Here is a 19,717-nt window from a genome sequence, read left to right as displayed (position 1 = left end):
GTCCCCACAAAACTTTTCAAGATAGGTCTATAAATGTTTGTAGCATTTGGAGATCTTAGAAACTCTATCAGAACAACTTTATCTGCATTAAGAACATTTATTGCCTGAAAAAAAAGTGTCTGCCAACATCCAAAACAAATTCTAGGAAATACATTTGTGGCTAGTGAGCAACAGAGAAAAAATTAATTTTCTATAAAGGAGTACTCTTTTCCATCCAAGGAAGTAAAGCTTCAACTTGTGTCTTAAATTCTACTCCCAAACATATCTTTCAAAATTCATTAAAAAGCACCTAACCTCAAGCAAATGTCAGGGAAGTTAAAGCTTCCACTGTTCACTGTACTTTCATTTTCAGCGACTGGGATTATTTGCTTCCCCAGAGTTGCTAATTCTGAGCACTATTATTAAAACAAAGATAAAAAGCCCCTAAAGAATCTTAATGATATGTCAAATCACACTACTTTCTATAAAAATAGCAGAAGCAAGTGCTTAGGAATAGAAAAAGGGAATAGGAAAAAATATTTCTGAACAAAAATGTCAAAACTGTCTTTTGAACAAATAATAGATGAATATTTTTATTGCCTTTTCACAGTCACTGCAATTACAACTGTATTCATTTCTCTCATATACCAAACTCAAAATCAAGGGCAAATTCTCAATTTGCAAATCCAGAACATTTAGTGCTGGATATTTACAGCCAATCATTGAAACCACCAAAACCTGCYAACTGTGTCAAACAGGACAAAAATTGACCATCTTGCTTGTTTTCCTTAAATACATCTGCAGTTATAAAATAAAATGAAATAAGAGTCTTTAGAAAAAAGTATTTATCACAACCACTATGAAAGTACTAAAACATTCAACTTTTCTTGTAGGAATCACAACAAGAAAAGGAACCATGTTTGTGTGTGTCTTCATGTTTTATCTCTCCACTTACACTGCCATGAAAACCGATTTCTTATTTTCATTCCAAAGCTGTTTTTTATGAGTATACATTGACACAAGCAGGAACTACAGTAAGATTCATCATGTCATTTCACATGCCATTAAGTAAAGAATAATGTTTGTAAACTTCAGTCCCTAATAACGGACTGAGGGATTCAAGTGAAAGCCCCCAAATTTAATCATCAAAAACATGCAYTGCTTCTAGTTATCTGTATAAATCATTCCTACAAACAGTAATTCACTTGCCAGACAGCTCGCAGGTGAAAAAGTAGGAACAAAATAAGGATCAAAATAAGAAAATTATTTTTCAGTCTTATCCTTTATTAGTGAAGATTTTATTGATTGATACAAGTAAAAGACAGGCATCAGATTTGGTAGAAAGCTGCTTTCAGAAAGTACCGTAATAACTATGTTGCATGACTTCTGAGAGAGGTGATTGGCAAAATATGRTTTCAGGATATTTCAAGCCTAAGTAATCCTACATTTCATATTTTCAAGCAATGCTGYTCCTTCCTTACAGAACAAAATTTCAGATTTCCAATTCAGCAACATAGTAAGAAGCAGAGCTTTAATTATAAATTAAGAAAATAATAAATACTTACGCTGACCCCATCGGCCTGTTCTTGGATTCAAATAATTTGGATAAAGTCCATTAGGACGATCCATTTTTTGAAGTAACTTCCGAATGTGCATAACCTAAATTAAATCAAAAGTCAGGATCACTATTAACGACTTTCATCTGATCTCTTTCCATAATTAAATCTAGTCATTTTATTTAATAGCAAATTTTCTTAATCTGACCATAGAAGATTTTTTGAGGGCTTCCTGTAGATTAGYACTTTTTTGTTTTTCAAAGCCTGCTTACAAAAATGTGTCTTCAAATTCTGATTTTTAAATATATATTGAACAAATAAAGTTTTGTTGTCATGAATTTCTATTTGAAAAATTCATCTATTTTGGTAATAGAAACAGAAAACAGGAGATAATTTATCTGATTCCAAAAATGTAAACAGAATATAATACATTAGAAAATGCATTAAAGAAAGTACTTTCATGTAATGAAATTTAAGATAAAACAACATAAAAGAATTTTGTATGACAGAAAAATTGAACTTGAGACACCTACCTTGTTGTAGTATACAGGGTCCCCAGTCAAGTAGCTGAGGTGGACAAATTCCATATGCAGAGTACCAAACTCCGCCAGGATGCTGCTGCCTGCAGAAGCCCAGCCCCAGTTTCGACCCACACCACTGAATTTCAACAAACGTATAAAAAAGGCAAGAAAGAACAGAAAGAACAAATTTACTGTGTATAGCTCTAGTAAACAGTCACAAGTTTAATTAAAGAGGTAATACATAGCAAGATACTAATTCACATCTACGATTACAAGAGTGGTGGTTTGATTGGTTGGGGTTTTTTGTGGGGGAGGGTGAGGGAGGAAGATACACAACCTCATAAACAGAAAGTCCTATGATTAAAGGATATAACATCTTGGTATCATAGAAGTGTATTTTTAACACTGGGTCCAATCTCAATTGTTGTTTATTGATAGTACATTCCTAAGATTAAGCATCAAAAGCAGTATCAGATGAGATAACTACACTTCCACATGTAGTAGCATTAGCTTCTTCATTCTGTCAGACATCTGCCGTGTTCCCTTTATTCATGTGGGACATGCTAAAGGCAGCATTAGATGCTCAAACAAAATGGGAGGTGGCCTTATCTGCATCTACATAGAAAAACTGAATTTTTATTGTAGGCATAATATTGTGAGTTCTTCAGGCTCATGATAAAGAATCAACAGAAAGTATTATAAATGATTCACATTCTAAGACATATCATCTTGCAAAATGATACAACTCCTAAATTACCTCTAGTTTAATCTAATTTGGCAGTATTCATCACCTTTAAGGATAAGGTCTTTGAATTTATGATGTTAAACTACATTTTCCTGGAGACGACTTCTGCTTGTTCTCATACCCGATTTCAGTTGGAGGTTATGAATAAGACTAGATCCAATGAGGAATGCCTTATTCATTTCTTAAATTGTATATTAGAAAAACGAAAAAAATATAAGAGAAAAAATGGTGGTAATGGATCAGTATTTTCAGACAAAGAACTCCTTTATAAAACACAACAACCACTGTTTACAGAGAATACAGAGAAAATCATAGCCTGTCTCAGTATTTTTTTAGTACAGCTATCATAAAAAGGGAAAATGAAGCATTTCATAATGAATACAAAAGCTAATAAAACAAAAGTTGTCATTTTCCACCTCTCTTTCAAGTCTCGCCTTTCCTGCATGTCAGCCTCACAATATATGTTCAAATATACACATGCTGCTGTCACTGCCTCCCTGCACACCAACCACTGTATTTTCTCCCGTGATGTCAACTGGTTCTGTACATTACCAAGAGATTACCACAGTAAATATAGACAATTAGAGGCACATAAGGAAATTCTGGCATTCAGTCCTTGTCCATTAGCCTACTGGGAACCCATCCTTGCTACTGCCTTCTTGGCACTGCACTGCACTGATCTAAGAGATCTACATCCATACGTCCTGCACAGTATCCATTCCAGTCTGGCTTGCAGCTTCTTAAGCCTTGTAATCTATGGTATTTGAAACAGGGAATCAAATGCACCTGCTGTGGATGCAGCTGCCCATTCAAGCATACTGGCATCACGGTGCAGACTCAGCTCAAACACAGCAAAACCAACAACTCATTTGTGCATAGAATTTCAAATTGTATAAAACTGCAGGAAGAACACCAGATTGAGTAAACTAGAGTGCAGTGCAGGAAGTGTGCACAAAAATTAACCTGATATTAATTTTACAGAAGTCCAATAAATGGCCTCAGAGGTAAAACTGCAACACACCAAGCAGAAAAAATGTGGGCAAGGATAGTGAGGCCCTGTGTCAGGAGAATGGCAAATGAGAGGTCCATGATCTCCATCTGAGAAYTGAAAGCAAAATGTGAAGTGTTCCCTGGCCACAAAAAGGCATATGGGAATAATGCTCTTAAAGTAGTTCTAAACCTCTTCATATTCTAGCAAAGCAAAACAAACATTTTTCCTAAAAAGAAAACAACTTTTAACATTCCTATTTTTGATTATTTAAGTAACATTTTAGATAAATTAAAAAATGCAYGTTCCTCTCATTTTCTGAAGCAAGTACATTTGTAATCTAGGAAAGCCAAAATTAAAGATTACAAACTCAAAATATTAAAAGCTAGAAAAACAGAAAAACTGAAGTGCTTAACCGTGTTGCTAATGACACCTAAAGGAACACCACCACAATATGCAATAATATTAACTAACATATTTAACAGTAATTTTTGAACAGTGTCAAARTTGGTGAAGAATCATTATTTTAGTGATATCTTTTATAAATTTCATCTCAACTCTGAACTTCCTGTATTTATAATTTGATTTCTGAATACTCAAAACTCCACTATTAYTCCGAATTGCTTAAGTGCACTCTCAATCTAAGCTGCATCATAACTCAGCTATTGAGAACATAATAAAAAATAAAAATGCTCTCAAAAGTTTGATCAAAACCCCAGGGCTGCACAAGCAATACAAGATAAATTAACTAAAAAAATGTAAAAATTAAAATTTGCTAGATAACTGCCCAAAGAACACTATGACCACATCACTTTCACTTGGCAGAAATAACAAGCATCTCTTAGAAAGTTAAGGAATTACTTGACTAAAAGCTACAATCAAAAAACAACGTCAAGGAGGTATTCGCCATACCCAGTTGCTGGCATTATCAACGAAGAGGTAGATTTTTCCACAAGGTAATTCAGACCATAAGGTCAGGCCTTGTGATCTGAGCAGCTATCTGGAGGAGCCCCTCCATCTCGCACTGACCAAAGAAAACGTAAACACGCTAGGCAATTTTATCTAGTTTGAACAGTAAAATGGAGCAATATCCTACAAGTCCCATCATCTTTTCAAACATTATGAATCTCATGAAGGTAACAAAGCTCATACAATGCATGACCCCAGAAAGTTTAACCACTGCCTGAAAGCATTTTCAGTTTTAATATGAATGTGTGATTTAGAACCACTAAAGGACCAGAGATTAATCCTAGGGCAACAGATGGCATAATACACTGGATATATTCTCCTGATGCACTGAATTCTTATTGCAGAATGAGGAAAAAAACATGGTCATAACTTATTACAGTTAATGATCTAGAAGGCTCTGAACTCTATTAAAATTATTCTGAAGAGCTAGGAATATCAATTGATCTGCAAATTCTACACTTCCACTACTTCAAAAAATTGTCATGTGCCAAYACCAATTGTAAGTTGGGGGAAGGGGGACTGAAAAAAGAAACACACACACATACACACATTCCTCCCAYGTCCGCTCACCAGAAGAAAATCCATTACCTTTTCAGATTCACCATTGCCCATGGTATACCTGTAGGTGTGTTGAAAGCTGGAAGAAGTTTTCCTGCCAGCTGCACTGCTTTGATCTTGAAAACCTAAGACAGTAGGATCAATTGCAGATAGTTTTAAATTCTGATTTACCTCCAAGAACTATAAAGACTGTGCAATCTCCTTTCTCCTGCCCAGCCAATTATATTAGAAAGACTTTTACATTGTAAAATATATATTAAGTTCTCATTTATTTTTTATTTGTTCACTTTATAAATTTCACTGAGATTTGAACATGAAGAGAAAACTTAAAGAAGATATTAAAAAAGAATATCAATCTTCCCACCAGCTCCCTCCATCGATACTAGGAATTACCAGTGCTTTCTAAAGTAATCTTTAAACTATACCTYACATTTTGGAGCTAACACAAAACTTCCCAACACACACATACGTAAGTACTTTAACTTTTACAAAAATCTCTTGCATTTTATATWTATATACATACGTRTATTTATATATAAACACATACGTAAATACAACACAAACAGAGGTTCTCTCTCTTCATGAATATTGTCTGTGCAAACACATATGTATGACAAGTTTTCTGTAGCTTTCCTGTCACTCATAATAATGAATGAAAAAATAATGGGTGCTTAATCTCTCCTCTTAAGTCTGATTACTCTTAACAATTTCTTGACAGGACCAGTTCTGTTTCATTTCTAATGTTGTTTTTCATGTCTTGGGAAAAAAAAAGACAACTAATACTTCTTTCTTATGAGTGGAGCTATTAAGACCCACCTGCCAGTAAGAAATTAATCTACACCTTCATATAGTGCTTAGGCTACCTGAATTCATTTATGCTGGGTCCTGGAACTTGTCATACTAGAATATCATCTGCAGACATCGCAGTAGACTCTGCTGTTGGACTTTGTATTTATTTTATAGCACAAACTTTCCTTCCCTACCACTTTTGCTTCTACTGGTTGAGAGTGCTCTAGCCACCACCAGGCCAGATCAGAACAGGTCTACAAATTCATTATTCTCTATGATATACTGAATCTCCAGAGCCCAAACGCTCCAGCTGGAATCAAGACCACTTCTGGTAAAGATGGGTCAACTGTAAGAACCGCAAGTATTTCTTGATAGCAATGTCAGCAGGCTTAAACACATACAAATACTTAAAAGTGGAAGATGACTGTAAAATATTCTCTACTCAGATAAAGCAGGAATCAAACAACTGAGACTTATCAAAAAAGACTTTTGCTGATTTTCAAGGAAAAATAATCATTCCCAAAATATTCTAGACTGACAAAGCCCTTTGCTAAATTTGTACTGCAACCTAAAAAGCATGAAGGAGACTCAAATCACAGTAAGAGTTCCTTTTCTCCTAAGCTATTACTATGCTAGGCCCTCCCACCACTCCTCAGAATTAAACAAGCATAAAAAGGCAAATCCCAAAAAGCAAAAGAAACAGATGCAATTTATTGAGGCTTATGAGAATCATTAAATACAATATGTTCAATTTAATGAAAGTTCCAAAGAAGAAAAAGTAGTATGATAGAAATTTTCCTTTCCTAGGATAAACATTAAATTCCACATTACATAAAAGAAAGTAATCACTATGTTACCAAACTAATTATTTCATCTACAGCTCCAGGAAACAAGCAAATAACAGGATAGACTCTTCCTTCTGTGTTCTTTTTCTCTTCCAGATGAAGCCCATGCTTTGGAAAATAGAGAATAAAGGCATATAGTGTATAAATCAGTGATCTCTAGTGTTTTCAGATTCCTAATTTTAGTAGACWAAGTTGCTGATTTCTTAATTTCACAGTCTTCAATTCAGACACAGTTACACTAATTCCAGCAGAAAACTAAAGACTTCTTCTTCCAACACAGAAAAATATAGGATACACTTCTTTCCTGGAAGCTTCCTACCACAGAAATAGGTCAAAACAACACATTTGAACCCAGCCGCAAAGAGTTTTCAATTTGAGAGATTATCCAGAAGATCACTAAAAAGTATGTAGTGCTGGCACTAACAGTAACTACGCAACTTAAATGCTGAAGTAAGAGGTCACTTTTAGCTTAAAACTACAAACATTCAAGCTGAAACACCATAACCTTTCTCCTCTATTCCAAACAAAACTAGTAGTGTAATTTTGGAACATAAATCTGTAATATTCTTATTCAGAGCCTATTATTTATTAGTTAAATGAGCAACTGGGAAACAGTTCCTTCTAAACCTATGGGAAACATCTTTTCCAAAAGCGCATATTTAGTAGATCTCCACAACATAAAACTGTTTTTACTAACTAGTTGTTAGCACACATTTTAACTAAGCCACTGAAATTACTCACTAAATTTCTGCAAAGTCTCTTCTTATTTGGAGACAACATCATTTCTCAGGTTGAGGGACCACACAGACATATAACTAAAAAAACTACCATGCCCCCTCAAATATCATACGATCTAAACACAAAGTGATGCAACATGGACATGCTATGCTCACATGTAAAAAAAAAAAAGATTTCTGTTTTGTAAAGTCTAGAGCAGAAAAAGAAAAAAGATGCTTGTTGGAGAACCTGAAAAAAATGAGCAATCAAGACTGCCTTCATTGGTATGAAGGTGGGAAAAGATCAGTATCTTAACATCTTTTGGGGATGAGTAGTAAGGCATGAAACAGGAAAGAATACTAAGCATGACATCTAACTGTATTTGATGCACTGGAGAAGGAAGAGATGCAAAAAAGAATGTAAAGAGGTGGATCTGAAAGCAATAAGTCAGCAAAAGGACTTTTATAGAGCTCTCTAAATGAATTTTAAGATTGGATATGCTCAAACTGAAAAAAAGGATACTGGAGTAATCAGAATATAATTTGATGAAGTTGTGAAGTAACAGTAGCCTTATGCCTTAGATGATTTTTTAGTAATGATACTGACAAGAAAAAAGACAGAAAATTATTAGTAAAATTCATACAACACCCTGACCTTGAATAATCAATCAAGACAAAATATGCAAGGTAGAGTATAAATAAAAGCAATAATACAGGTGGAGTCTTTGCTAATTGGGAAGGGCAGGGAGGAAACCCTGAGAAGAACTAAAAACCCTATTTTGGCCCATTTGCATGAAAATTACTTGTTTCACATGCATAAATACATTTTAAAACTTCTTGCTGAAATTTTAGATTGGGAAATAGTAGATGGATCAAGATTAGGGAACAGATTTATAAGCTTTGACATCAGATAGAACGATCATGGTCATCTAAGATGAATCACACTGTAGTGCAGAGATAAAACTTCATCATGTAATCTACAATGAAATTATGATTTCTGGTTAAATTGTGCATAGTTCAGAAAGAAATTTCTAGCCTGAATTTGTTAACTTCAGCTTTTGGATCCTGCAGCATCTGAAAACTCTACACTTACAATTATTTGTTTGCATTATTCCTATTAATAAAAGATATTGAAATTCTTAGGGTAAGAAATATTCAGTTGGAGAATGCCCCCAAAACATCCTCACTAGAAGAATATTCCTAATGGCTAATTCTTTATATACTGCTCTCCAGCCTTTAAGCAACTCRAACATGCAACAGTGATTTGTAGAACAAACTATAGTATTGAAAGCGGTTTTCAATGATACAATTATGTATAAAGTTTGAGCTGATTTAAATACGTATGAATCTAAACCAAGACAGTTAAAGCTATGCAATCACTGTGCCAGTAATTTCAGAATATGAGCAAGCCAGAAGGCCAGCAAGGAAGTCAGCGAAATAGCAATAACTACAAGTTCAGGCAGCACTGTTAACAGTACTTGCAAGAACACATCACAATCAGAAGACATCCAGTCACCTCTGTTAGGCTGAGGACTGTATGTATTCCTGATTTAGCATATAAAAGTAAAATTATACCCCTCTATATCCCCCTAAAGACAGAATCTCAGGAAATACTTCAAATAGCTGAAGATACATATCTTTGAAAGGTCATAGAGAACAGGAGAGGTGCCCGAGAGCTGGAAGAAAGTCAATGTCACCCCAGTCTTCAAAAAGGGCAAGAAGGAGGACCCAGGCAACTATAGGCTGGTCAGCCTCACCTCCATCCCTGGAAAGGTGATGGAACAGCTCCTCCTGGATGTCAWCTCCAAGCATGTGGAGAAAAGGAAGGTGATCAGGAGTAGCCAGCAGGGATTCACCAAGCGGAAATCCTGCTTCAACAATCTGATAGCCTTCTATGACGGCATGACTGTCTGGGTAGACGAGAGGAAAGCAGTGGACACTGTCTACCTTGACTTCAGCAAAGCTTTCAACACTATCTCCCACAGCATCCTCCTAGGTAAGCTCAGGAAGTGCCAGCTAGATGAGTGGACAGTGAGGAGAATTGAGAACTGGCTGAAAGGTAGCAGTCAGAGGGTTGTCATCAGTGGCACAGAGTGTAGTTGAGGCCTGTAGCTAGTGGTGTCCCCCAGGGGTCCAAAAGGACAGAACATCTCTTCAACAAGTTTGCTGGTGATACCAAGCTGGGAGGAGTCACTGATACACCTGAGGGCTGCACTGCCTGGATGCAATCCGGTCCAACATGCTCTAGGTGACCCTGCTTGAGCAGGGGGGGTTGGACTAGATGATCTCCAGAGGTCCCTTCCAACCTTACCAATTCTGTGACTCTGTGACAAGGCTTAAATTAGTAGCGTGGGCCACCAAAGCTTAAAAACAAAAGAAAAGAAGACACCACCCTTAGATCTTCATTTCACTGCTCAGAGTCAAAGAATATTTGCATATCGTAAAACTGTTCCTAATGTCTTAAGAACTCAAAACTAAGAGAGGAAAATAAAATTGAACCCTCCCAGCATAGTCCTAGTTACTTGTATGTGACCTAGTTTGAAATCTGGTCCAGATACTCCACTTAGATTGGTGGAAGCTGATTTCTTCCAAAAACCGTGGCCTCATTGATAAAGCTCAGTGGTAAGTGATGGCAATATGCCATAGAAACAGATTTTCTGAGGGGACTCTGTGCAATGGTTATACCAAAGAAATGAAACAAGAGAATTCAAAGAAAAGAGACTTTCCTGCCATTATTTCCTGGTCCCTGAAGGAGGAGGAACTGTGATTGAATTTTAGACTTGAGGTATTTTTAGTTCATCCCCTTGTCCAAGTTTAAGCTGATTCTCCCCCCTTCCCCCCACCCCGGTCTTACACTGCTGAGATTTTTTTTGCATATTAATTTTTCTATTATACAGAAAGTAACATWGATGCTAAAAGCATCCCATTGCAAGTCTTGTCTAAAGATTTTTAATCTTTTAGAAATGCTAAAAGTGTTGCTCATCAAGTCCTTGTTCCAAGTTCATCAAGACAGCAAAAGGCTCTTAACTACAGTAATATCCTAACTGTGTCTGCAAGTACTCCTTCCTTGAATATTTACTATGATTCAGATACCTGCAGTGCTGAAAAGCTGTAATTGTATTTACATAATTGTGCATCTTTTCATGACTGTAAGTAATGGAGCTAGTAGTTGCCATGCTAAGTTGTGCATGAGCACAAGTTTTCCATCTGCAGGACGAGTTCTAGATGTGACAAACCTCTTCAATTGTTACTGACAAACATGTGTAAATATAGTTTAAGTGATTTCCTGCTTTCACATCATGCAAAGATGACTGAGATGGCTAAAATATTACTTGAATCTCATTGTATCTCTCTCTWCTCACAAAAGGCTTTTTAGTTAAACCTGTGGAATTTATTAGAACTGAATGTGTAAAAAGGGAGCTATTTCTTCATTGTTTGCTAGACAGATGCATGTAAGGATGTCTGTACTTGCAGAGGAACTTCCTTAGGAATACTGTAAGACTGAAGAATCTGAAATATTGAAGAAAGTTGCATCTCTTTGGAACTTAAGCCTGTTCACCTGGCATGCACACGTTTTCTTCCTAAGCAACATGGAATAGTGGCTTATAAAAATAGTAATAAAACAATTCTCATCAAGATAATCATCTTTTTTTTTTTTTTTACCAAACTACTTATCTTGATTTTCAGCAGTAAGTCACATCACTAGCCTCTGTCTCTATCTATGCAGAAAATCTTGCCTAGCAAATTGAATACTGAATGGTTCGTTAGCCATAAAAGGCCTGCAAAGACTTTAGTACTGCAGTTCCTACTCTGCAGGAAGCCATACCTATTCTAAATTGAGCCAAGAATACCAAACATTTTCCTCAAGAATCACAGAATCAGTAAGGTTGGAAGGGACCTCTGGAGATCATCTAGTCCAACCTCCCTGCTCAGCAGGGTCRCCTAGAGTATGTTAGACAGGGTTGCATCCAAGCAGGCCTTGAAGATCTCCAGAGAAGGAGACTCCACAACCTCTCTGGGCAACCTCTTCCAGTGCTCCGTCACTCTCACAGTGAAAAAATTCCCCCTCATGGTCAGGCAGAACTTCCTGTGCTTCAATTTCTGCCCATTGCCTCTTGTCCTGTCACACGAGACAAAGAAGGACCTGAATCTAGCAGTGTCATCAAATGCTCTATTCTTTACTTTTATTCAGTAGTTAGATAGACCTGCCTTGTTGTCTTAAGTCATGCTTAGTGTTCAAAGGAAACAYGTATACAATTTGGTAGTAATGGTATCACTGACAGTGAGAGCGCTCGACTTTCATGAATTTGTGCAATGCATCTATTTTGCCTGATGCGGTTTCCAGGATCAAAAGTCATCTTACCTACAGAACCAGCCGCACTGCACCATGACCTTAATGCTCACTAGGTAGTAATTATCAAATGAAGCAGAGGTCTAGAATATATTACTTCCTAACAAAATGACTCGAAGTCTGATCTATGCATCTAAATGAAAGAGGTTTTTTAATTTGTATAAAAAAACCCTTGTGTCTCTCGTAAGCAGGAATTGAGGCAATTCTGTGCTATTTCCCATCCATAGCAATAGAATGAAACACCTAACAACTATATTAGCAAAATATAATTTTCTAAAAAGTTCGTCTTCCATTTTGCCTCAGCCACTGGATATATTGATAAGGCTTTTATCTTTAAGACTTTCTGCTGAATATTTTGGCCTTAGTTGGATTAATAGTCTCAGAAACATGCCCTTCATATTTTAAGGTGACAGCTTCAGTATATAAAGCATCAGTTTAATGGCTGAAGAAGATTCATGCTCTTCCAGYTGGTTACCGTACATGCTAGTTTGCAGATCTTGATTCACATTTTCATCTTAATGAGTGATCCATTTGTCTGATTTGGATTTTAGGTTTTGCCTCTCTCTCTAAATACACCCTTCTAGTCACTGTGATCTAACAAAAACCTATGCAGCTGTCTCTGTTCTCACCAAAGTCTGCACAGAAAAACATGGTATCAAGCATTAGGCTATTTCGTTATCCAGAACAATTTGCACAACTCTGAGAAAGCAGTAAGGTAGAGAAGTACCTTAATAGATCACAGAATTAGTCACAGAATCACAGAGTGGTTGAGGTTGGAAGGGACCTCTGCAGACCATTTAGTCCAACCTCCCTTGCTCAAGCAGGGTCACCTAGAGCACGTTAGACAGGGTTGCATCCAGGCAGGTTTTGAATATCTCCAGAGAAGGAGACTCCACAACCTCTCTGGGCAACCTCTTCCAGTGCTCCACCACTCTCACAGTAAAGAAGTTCTTCCTTATRTTCAGGTGGAACTTCCTGTAGTTCAGTTTGTGCCCAYTGCCTCTTGTCGTGTCACATAGCACTAATGAATACAGTCCRTCCCCATCCTCTTGACACCCTTCCTTAAGGTATTTATAGACATTGATAAGATGCCCTCTCAGTTTTCTCCAGGCTAAACAGGTCCAGCTCTCACAGCCTTTCCTCRTAAGGCAGATGCTCCAGTCCCTTAATCATCTTTGTAGCCCTACGCTGGACTCTCTCCAGTAGCTCCATGTCTCTCTTGTACTGGGGAGCCCAGAACTGGACACAGTGCTTGAGATGAGGCCTCACCAAGGCTGAGTAGAGTAGTAGGATCACCTGCAGGCAACACTCTTCTTAATGCACTTCAGGATACCATTAGCCTTCTTGGCCACGAGAGCACATTACTGGCTCATGGTCAACTTGCTGTCCACCAGCACTCCCAGATCCTTCTCTGCAGAGATGCTTTGCAGCAGGTCAGCCCCCAGTGTGTCCTGGTGCATGGGGTGCATGTCTCCCCATGTTAACAAATCTAGCTGGGGACCTGTCTCCCTAGGTGCAGGACCCTGCACTTGCCCTTGTTGAACTTCATGAGGCTCCTCTGCGCCCAGTTCTCTCTGAATGGCAGCACAGCACTCTGGTGTATCAGCCACTGCTCCCAGCTTGGTRTCATTAGCAAATTTGGTGAGGAGGCACYCTGTCCCTTCATCCTGGCCATTGATGAGTAAGTTGAAGAAGATAGTGCAGCTAACAGAGGCAGCAAACAGATGCAGCAGTTTGAGCAGCAGTTCACACAGGAGAAGAGCAGTAAGGTGCAAGAGGACATCTTTTTTTTTCCAGTCTTAGTAGTGCCCACTTTCACAAACGTGGTTATAACTTGCCATAAAGCACATTTGCCTGTAGCTGTTGGAATTACTGCATCAGCTGTGTCAGAAGCTTCAGCCCAGACAGACCCTCTTACAGCAGATGCAGCCCTACAGGTCTCAGGCTGCWGGGAGTGCTTGGAGCCTCTCCAGAAGGCCTGGACTGATAGTCAGCCCTCCTGCAAKAAGTATTCTCCTGTTGACGATTGTGTCATCAAGTCAAGGAGTTGTGGGATGAAGTCAACAGACTAAGAAGAATCCAAGAAAGTGAGCAGGAGATAGACAGGGTATTCTTGGAGACTGTACTGCTCCAGGAGTCCCAATTCCCTGCAGCAGGGGAGTTGCTGGAAGGCTCTGTGCAGAGTGAAATAGTACAGCACAGCACTGTAGAAGAAGGCTGGAAACTAGTTGCTTCTCGTAGAAGAAGAAGAAGGGTCTCTAATCCTTCTGCAGACTTGGGAGTTACAGTTGAAGAACAGGTTTAGTACACCCCAGGATGAGGAGGACCCAGACCTGACCTCAAGGGAAGCATCTGGGCTGTCAGACTCTGTGCCTTGCGTGAGCACTCGGAAGAGGCGACAAGTGGTTGTAGTGGGTGATTCCATGCCGCGGAACAAAGAGGCGCCTATCTGCCAACCTGACCCCTCCTCTAGAGAGGTCTGCTGCCAGCCGGGGACATGGTTATGAGATGTCACTGAAAGGCTGCCAAGGCTTATCCGCTCATCAGACTACTACCCTACCCTCTGTTGCTCTTTCATGTGGGTGCTAATGATATGGAGAGCAAACCAGAAACAATCAAGCAAGACTTCAGAGCTTTGGGAACGGTGGCCAGGGGCCTGGGAGCCCAAGTGGTCTTCTCCTCAGTCCTGCTGATGAGGGGGAGGGATGGGAGGAGGAGTAGACAAATTATCCAAATTAACAACTGGCTGCACCGCTGGTGTTGGCAACAGGGTTTTGGTTTCTACAATCATGGGACACTGTCTGAAGATCAGCAACTGGTGGGGAGAGATGGGATCCACCTCACTAAGTGGGGCACCTGTGTCTTTGCCAACAGGTTGGCCAGCCTGGTAAAGAGGGCTTTAAAMTAAGTAGGAAGGGGAAAGGGGAGGGTCATAGAGAGAAGGTAGTCAATAAAACACAACTCGGGTTGGGGGGCCTCCAGCGGGTGCATGCAGCTGGGGATGTGCATATGAAACATGGCCATAGGGGACCCCATTACACCTTTCCTGGAAAACCTGCAGGCATGATTTTGAAATGTCTGTACACCAATGCATGCAGCATGAGGAATAAATAGGAGGAACTGGAGATCTGTCTGCAGTCACAAGGCCATGATCTCATTGCAATCACAGAGACATGGTGGGATAGCTCGCATGACTGGAACGGTGTCATGGATGGCTATGTGCCTTTTAGGAAAGACAGGCCAGGAAGGCRAGGTGGTGGAGTTGCTCTTTATGTGAGAGAGCAACTGGACGAGCTCTGCCTAGGGGTSGGGGAGGAGGCAGTTGAGAGCTTATGGGTAAAGATCAAAGGGCAGGCTARCATGGGKRACACTGTGTGTCTACTACAGGCCACCTGACCAGGAAGAAGAAGTCGATGAGGCCTTCTACAGACAGCTGGAAGTAGCCTCACRATCACAGGCCCTGGTTCTCATGGGAGACTTCAACCACCCTGATATCTGCTGGAGGGACTACACAGCAAGGCACAAGCAGTCCAGGAGGCTCCTGCAGAGCACTGATGATAACTTCTTGACACAGGTGGTGGAGGAGTCTACGAGGAAGGGTGTCCTACTGGACCTTGTACTAACCAACAAAAAAAAATGGTTAGGGTGAAGGTTAGGAGCAGCCTTGGCTGCAGTGACCACTAGATGGTTGTGTTCAGGATCCTGCATGAACAAGGTAAGGCAATAAGCAGGAGCGCAACTTTGGACTTCAGGAGAGCAGACTTTGGCCTCTTCRGAGACCTACTTGGAGGAATCTTATGGGTTAAGGCCCTAGAAGGAAGGGGGGTTCAGGAGAGCTGGCTAGTATTCAAGCATCACTTCCTCCAAGCTCAAGAGCAGTGCATCCCAAGGAGAAAGGAATCCAGCAAAGGTGGCAGGATACTAGCATGGGTGAGCAAGGAGCTCCTGATAAAACTCAGACAGAAGAAGAAAGTACATAGAATGTGGAAGAGGGGGCAGACTACTCGGGAGGATTATAAGAAGGCTGTCAGAGTATGTAGAGATGCAGCAAGGAAGACTAAGGCCCATTTGGAATTAAATCTGGCAAGGGATGTCAAGGACAACAAGAAGGGATTCTTCAAATACATTGGTAGCAAGAGGAATACTGGGGAGAATGTGGGCCTGCTACTGAATGGGGTGGGGACACTGGCTACAGAAGGCAAAATTACTGAATGCCTTCTTTGCTTCAGTCTTCACTGCTAAGGGYAGCCCTCAAGAATCCCGTAGCCTGGATGTAAGGGAGAAAGTCTGGAGAAAGGAAGACTTTCCTTTGGTTGAGGAGGATCGAATTAGAGATAACAGAGCCAAACAACAGTAGTTCTGAGTTAGTACTCCTTTCTATTATTATTAAAAGTTGTTTTCAGGCCAGGCAACTTGTACTGTATCTTTCCTTCCTTTGTGTCTTGGGTATCCCTGACTTCTTCCAGAGTACTTTTACRTGCACAAATTAGTTATGCCAGATTAGTTACCTCTGTAAACAAATTGTCTCAAAATTAGAAGCAATAACATTGAATTTGCACAACATACCAACCAGAATTACTCAGCATGCCGCTAGGATGTAAGTGGACTTTAAAAGAGATTCTCCTTCCAGTTGATAGTTCTCTTTACTGAGAAAGTCACATATGAGAACATGGAGAATGTCTCACCTCTGACTTAGATGCTCACTGACTAGTTGCAGGCAGTGAGAAAATAGGTTGGTTTGGAGAGCAGGAAAGGAGGACGATAAAATGTAACTAGATGGCCATCGGAAAATCAGTGCGCGCAATATCTAAAAAGCTAAGAATCCTAAGAAATGGGTCTGAAGGTAAGCAATTAAAGTAGTTTGTGCAATTCCTTTGAGAGTCCTTTTCCCTCACTAAAAATAGYCTGCCTTCTCTGATTATTAATCTCTCTGACATCGGCTTTTTTGTAACATCTGCTCCTAATATGGTCTCTACTCATGTCAAGCACCTCCTTTATTTTCCACTTATGTTTCTCTGCAACTTAGTCTTTGTCCTTCAGCTCTGTGCTCACATTTTATCAGTTTCTCCTTCCTTCCTCAACTCAATCATTCCTTTGTATTTGTCTTTTGTTTCTCTCGAATATCCTACCAAGATTTCCATTTTAAATAATCTTGGTTTCCTCTTTAAACTTTATCAGGAATGACTCAGACTCCTTTAAACTGTACTTGTCTTCACAAAAAAAGTTAAGCATAGATGAAATTATGTATTGCTTCATGCTATGTATACTCATTATACACACAGACTCCCTCCTTCCATTGGTATGACAGAAAAGATTAAAATACAAAAATCACAGACACTATAGAAATAAAATATTCAAGGAAATTTCACAGTTTTAATATTCTCAGAAATTTAACTTTTTTACACAATTTCAAGTATAAAAATTTCTCTACATTAAATACACTCCCTTTCATCAAATGCATTTTTTTAAAATAATAACTGAAGTAAACTGCCCATTTTTCACAGATTTATAGATATATTTAGCTTATGTAAGATTAACACATACATTAGGAGTAGGCATTGATAGGACTGATATCAGACTAATTGGCTCATAGATCATCTAATGTAGATCACCTTACATTACCCTTCTTGAATATGAACATAACAGTTGTGTTCTTTTGGTTCAGGTACTTACCTGTTGTTTTATATTTTAAAGAAAAAAAAATCAATGTTAGTAGGCCAGAGATCTCGGCCATTTTGTTAGACACTTGTCAGTCAATTTTTGCAATTCATAAAWGGTAATTCAGTACCACTGCAGATGTTGTTTTGCATCTTTCAGGTTCCTAATGGACTAGGAGAGTTCACCATCTCTGCCATGGGACAGGCACACATATCCTTAGAAGCAAGCTGGCTATTTTTAGTAGTTTTGCTTAGCAGTCTTTGTAACATTCATGGCATTTATTTTGYTATTCTCTCACAGTACCAAATGTACTGTTCTCATCTAAGCCACTGGAATCAGGCAAATAACCATTAAGGAACAACAGTTTTTAATATTCAAGACTCTTTTTGAGAAGGAAATCTACCAGTTAGCACTGAGTCAAAATAGGTTTCAAAAGGCAAAAACAGCCAAAGCGGCCCTGTTTTAAGACGTGATCATGTCTAGAGTTGTTTTTTTGTTTTGTTTTAAGATAAAAAAGGGCAGCTTAAAATCTAATTGGAGGAATTAATTTAAGCTTACAAAACGCCATACTTCTTGTCAAAATGAGACCAAACTTGAAAAACTCCACTGTGGAAGCTAACATAGGAGAAAAAAGCATAGGAGAACTCAGTRGGTAGGAATTAACATTTTACAGTGTCAGCAGTAACGCTAGTAAATGAATATCTGGTAAAATAAAAGGTAAGACAGGTGCTTCTGTTATTAATGCCACTCAGCATCAGTATGACTGCTGAACTCTTGAAGAGTGAGGCAAAAATAAATGCTGTCATCAGGAGATATAGATGATGCAAGCAGTTACAAATAATTTTTTTTTAGTTTCTATAACCCTCTATAGGAACATGATCAAAGAAAGAGCTTTAACAGCAGCTATTACTGCACAGCTACTGTATTTTCTATTGCTTAAACAGCTTATTTTTAAATTCTACCAGTTTAAATCATATTACACCAATGGGCAAACTAATTTCCAATTAGACTTAGAACAGAGGGAACAAAAATGCCATGAAGTCAGTTTTCCCCTCCTTCCTTCCTTCCTTCTCTGGGTGTCGTGCAGAGCACAGATGCAGCAGTGAGTTGGGCTAAGTATCATTTTCCAGTCGAGAAAAGGTCTACTACAAGTCTGGTAAACAGAAAGTGCACGAGGATTACAGACTGCACTGTAGTAGCTATGTACGTGACAGTGCTTTAAAATTCAAGAGAAAAGATCTTGTTTTCATGGCTGCATCAGATTAGAGATCACTGAGCTGTCATGACCACTTACGAATAAGCAACTCATCTCCTGGCAACAAACTGAAATCTTTATTAGATACGTTGAAGTTATCCCATCAGAGTTTTTAAACTTTCTGGCAAATTTAATTTAGAGAAGACCCTTCATAGGTACTACTGTGAAATCAGTCCACAAAATACTTTGTCTTGCTTACAGAAGACCTATGCTTTACAGATTTAAGTTGGCTGTAGGACAGATCAGCTGGCACTGATCAGCATAATTTTACTAAGGATATTTCCTGAACAGAAGAGACACTGCCTATCAGTTTCCTCGAAAAGGATTATTTTGATTATCTGTTAATAGAACATCAGGTACTTCACAGCCCTCGCTCTCTATTTYAAATGACAGAATTCAGGCTGAATTTATCCACATGAGTTATATGATCATCTTGCCCAGAAATATATGTCATTTTGATTGTAGTTATAAAAATGAGAAAAGATGATCATATAAAAGAACTACTTTAACGCTGGCAGAGTAAACACAATAGATCATCAAGCTTTCTTACATTACAAATATAAATAAATAGCTTTGTTCAACAAAAATAAAACAATAAGCTATTCCTTTTATGATATTAATAAATCATCAGAAGACGAGAACACTTTGTCATAATGATATAAAGGTCCTCCTGCCACTATCATACAAATGCCAACAGAATAACATTTGCTTTGTTTTCCTAACGTGATGCTAATTCTCATGCAGAGTAAAGTACTCCATGCAACAACTGACTTTCCATCCAACTCTA

At 38.6% G+C, this 19,717-nt stretch overlaps 1 protein-coding gene across 2 annotated transcripts in view; it reads right to left on the bottom strand.

Annotated features, from left to right (window-relative positions):
- Nucleotides 1–19,717, bottom strand: part of MAN1A2 (mannosidase alpha class 1A member 2) — a 158,665-nt gene that overhangs the window by 60,265 nt on the left and 78,683 nt on the right. For both annotated transcript variants that reach the window (XM_085324548.1, XM_085324549.1), the window contains exons 6-8: nucleotides 5,347–5,441; nucleotides 2,069–2,192; nucleotides 1,545–1,638 (exon numbers count right to left, since the gene is read on the bottom strand). In XM_085324548.1, coding sequence (XP_085180674.1) covers nucleotides 1,545–1,638; nucleotides 2,069–2,192; nucleotides 5,347–5,441 — 313 coding nt within the window. The remainder of the gene's footprint in view (nucleotides 1–1,544; nucleotides 1,639–2,068; nucleotides 2,193–5,346; nucleotides 5,442–19,717) is intronic.

This window comes from Rhea americana, unplaced genomic scaffold (genome assembly GCF_003343005.1).
Source record: "Rhea americana isolate MKP2758 unplaced genomic scaffold, rheAme1 scaffold_92, whole genome shotgun sequence".
Lineage (NCBI taxonomy): Eukaryota > Metazoa > Chordata > Aves > Rheiformes > Rheidae > Rhea > Rhea americana.
This window is presented reverse-complemented; position numbering and strand designations above follow the sequence as displayed.